The 3,293-nt window shown below is 35.8% G+C and overlaps 1 protein-coding gene across 1 annotated transcript; it reads right to left on the bottom strand.

Moving 5' to 3' along the window:
• Positions 1–359: 359 nt before the first annotated feature.
• Positions 360–1,800, bottom strand: DGAT3 (diacylglycerol acyltransferase). The gene is made up of 2 exons (XM_079005690.1): positions 1,260–1,800; positions 360–1,158 (listed from the first exon to the last, which is right to left on the bottom strand). Exons 1-2 carry the CDS (start codon positions 1,638–1,640, stop codon positions 553–555), a joined length of 987 nt encoding a protein of 328 aa, XP_078861816.1. The 5' UTR covers positions 1,641–1,800; the 3' UTR covers positions 360–552.
• Between the last annotated feature and the right edge of the window lie 1,493 nt (positions 1,801–3,293).

Below are 3,293 nucleotides of genomic sequence, written 5' to 3'. Positions count from 1 at the left end.
CTGCAATTCATTGCCACTTCACCTTCATGAAGAAGGCATAGTTGGCCCAAGACCACCAGACGTGGCCCCATACGTAGCATCATGACGTAAAAGGTATATCCAAGATAACAATTCCATGATCAGCCATATTATTGTTACTAGGTCATTTAACCACCTAATCAATCGCAGTTTATATAACTTTAGTATTGAAAAATTTTCACCTTATAAATAAACCATCTCCATAGTTCTTTACATCAAACCATCTTCACTGGAAATTGTTTGCCAAACCCAAACATCGTCAAAACCATGTAATCGCCGTCTCGCCACTGTTGATATTAGTTAATTGGAACCATTAACATGTCTAGAGAGATTCGATAATATTCTGTAAATTACAATTTGCAACTTGCTCTATATATATATTTTTACTAGTACCCAATCATAATCAACCAAAAACAACCCATATCTTATCTACACAAGTTACCAAAATCTAATCCAACAAACATTTACATTTGGAATTGATCCATTTCCAATCGTATAAAGCTGGAATCTGTACGTACATACGTATATGTGGAATCAAACACCATACATCGCCGGAACCATATCAGAACCACATCTCCGACTGCCACCAAAGAAATTACTCACAATCGAATCAACATCCTCCACTCCAACTCCGATGCACACCGGACCCCCATTGCCTACCCTCACATTCGGAGCATCTCTGCACTTACCCATACACTTGCAACCCACCACCGCCGCTTCTCCGCCTCCTACCGCCTTCTGAAAATTCTCCAGCAACATTTCAGCTCCAGATTTCTTGCACTTCCCACCCATGCAAACCTCTATCTTGTTAATTCCCTCATCAACACTAACCAATACGTCGCTAGGAATCAAGCCTGGGATTTCCGTGATACTCAAAGATGGTGATGGTGATGGTGATGGTGTTACTTCTTGAAGGATGACTTTTGGGGTTGTTACTGTTTTGAGCTGCTTCATATCAACCATGTTCTCACAGTCAGATTCTGAAGAACAAGAACTCTCCGAAGAAGACGACGACTCATTGCAAACCATCATCATCTTGGCAGCTTTCTTCTTCGCCTTCTCTTCTTTCTTCATCCTCTTCGATTCCATCTCCTCTGCTTTTAGCTTCTGTAATTGTCCAAGTAACACCTCTGTTGCTTCCTGCAAAATCACAAAATATTCAGCATAAATTCTTCTATAAAAACCAGATCAGCTGAATCTTGATAATATTAACAAGAGAAAATTAGGGAAACTGATCATACCGAGATCATCTGTCCCTTAACTTGGTGATCCAACCCATCATCAGGATTCAAACCGAAGCCCATATCAGAGAAAGTAGACAAATTCTTGGACAAACCCTTGAGCAGTTTCAGTTTCTTCTTCATATCTTTCTTCTTTGAAGCAATATCTTTCTCCTTTACAGCCATCATCGGCCCGTTATAATATTGTAAGTGGCTCTTGTCGGAAAACTCATCAAAACCCACGGAAGCAACAAGGGACTTCACATTGAATGATTGTTTAAGACAGAAAGATCTGGCCGGTTTCATCTTCGGAAAAGAGTGCAAGTGCAGGGAGTTGAAGGCATCACCACCGCTCGAAGAGAAGCACGGAGCCTGACGGAGTACAACGCCGGCGACCTCCATCGATATTACTACTACAAGAAGTGTGTGGTATCGATCGGCTTTTAATTAAAAGAAAAAAGACCCAAACAACGAACCTAAAAAGCGAAACGTAGAAGAAAGAATGGAAGATGTGGAAGGGTTTGTGGGATTCGGATGAATTGAATTGAATTTGTGACGCACCAAAGAACGTGGCGTGGAAGCGGTGGATTTTCTAGTGTTTGACGGTGAAGGTGCTTTAATCTGGGTCGTTGGATGGTCATCTGGATATACGTACGCCGTTGGATATGACGTGGCAAATGATCGCCGCCTAGCACTCGTACGCTTGCGACGGTTATCAGTTTGCCATGCTCTTTAGCTTTCTTGGCATACGCGCTTTTATGATCTCTGCCATTGGATTTAACCACTTTCTTCTTATTCCTTACGTGGACTGCCACGCAGACTGCTTAGTCATCACCTTTTGACAGATGTTACCCTTCTTCGAATATTCGCATATATCGTCTACACTTCAAATATCAAAATTAATTTATTTATCTTATTAGTTTTACGATTAACTACATCAATATTATTATAAATATATACAAATACAAAATTACTCTAGCAATATATATATATATATATATATATATATATATATATATATATATATATATATATATATATATATATATATAGAGAGAGAGAGAGAGAGAGAGAGAGAGAGGTTCAATTGAGAAAATAAAAAAGATTGAGAATGAGAAATCATTCTCAGCCACTCATTTAATCTAAGCATAAAAAGACACGGTGACAAACTTATAAATATGATATAATAGCCTTCAATCACAAATACGTAAATGTAGAGAATTAGATAACAGTTGAAATTCATTCTAATCGATTGTTATCATCCAAATTTATCCTCCAACCTTCAACAATCCGGATTTCTTCAATTAAATCATCGATCAACGTCATCCTGGGTTAATCAATCATCGATCTTCGTTAATAACACGTTTATCAACAACATTCAACAGTTGACAACAAAAATTCGTTTTTTGCTCTTTCAATCCAACCTTCAATTCTGCTTGAATACGAGCATATCTTCAACATCTATGATTAATTATACTTCCAGCATCGTTAGATCAACATCATCGATAATCAACAAAAATTTCAATTTGTATTATTCATTCAACATCGATCATCAAATAAAACATCGAAATTAAGGTTAGAAAAAGATCAAATCATTTTTTGTTTGAAAATTTTCATATATTTCTCTACCAATCTACTATTTTGTAAGATTTAAATCGTCAAATTATCATATTTATCACATTTTTAAAAAAGTTAACTTGTATGCACTTCAACTGTTTGATGAAATGCACAAACTAAATTATCACGTTATATTCATATATGAATATGTTTTCTCACCTGAATCAATATGTGATTATTAAAACACAAAACAAATATGCATGTATGTATGTTATTCATATGTGAATAACATATAAAAATTATATATATTTCTGAAAACAGCTTGTAATATTCAGATATGAATACACTGTGCAATATTCACATATGAATATACCAACTATTATTCATAAGTGAATATACGATCTAATATTCACAAGTGAATATACTATGTACTATTCTCATGTGATATATCATGTAATACTATATGCAAGTCTGTATGTTATTCATATGTGAATAACA

This window comes from Lactuca serriola, chromosome 6 (assembly GCF_051521515.1).
Source record: "Lactuca serriola cultivar US96UC23 chromosome 6, Lser_US96UC23_V15, whole genome shotgun sequence".
In the NCBI taxonomy this organism is placed as follows: Eukaryota; Viridiplantae; Streptophyta; class Magnoliopsida; order Asterales; family Asteraceae; genus Lactuca; species Lactuca serriola.
The sequence above is the reverse complement of the archived record's forward strand: the minus strand, read 5'-3'. Positions and strand labels throughout refer to the sequence as shown.

Coding starts and splice junctions, on each gene's coding strand:
- DGAT3 (XM_079005690.1), bottom strand. CDS start 1,640: ATGGAGGTCGCCGGCGTTGTACTCCGTCAGGCTCCGTGCTTCTCTTCG. Junction 1,159..1,259: donor TTAAGGGACAGATGATCTCG/GTATGATCAGTT, acceptor GTGATTTTGCAG/GAAGCAACAGAGGTGTTACT.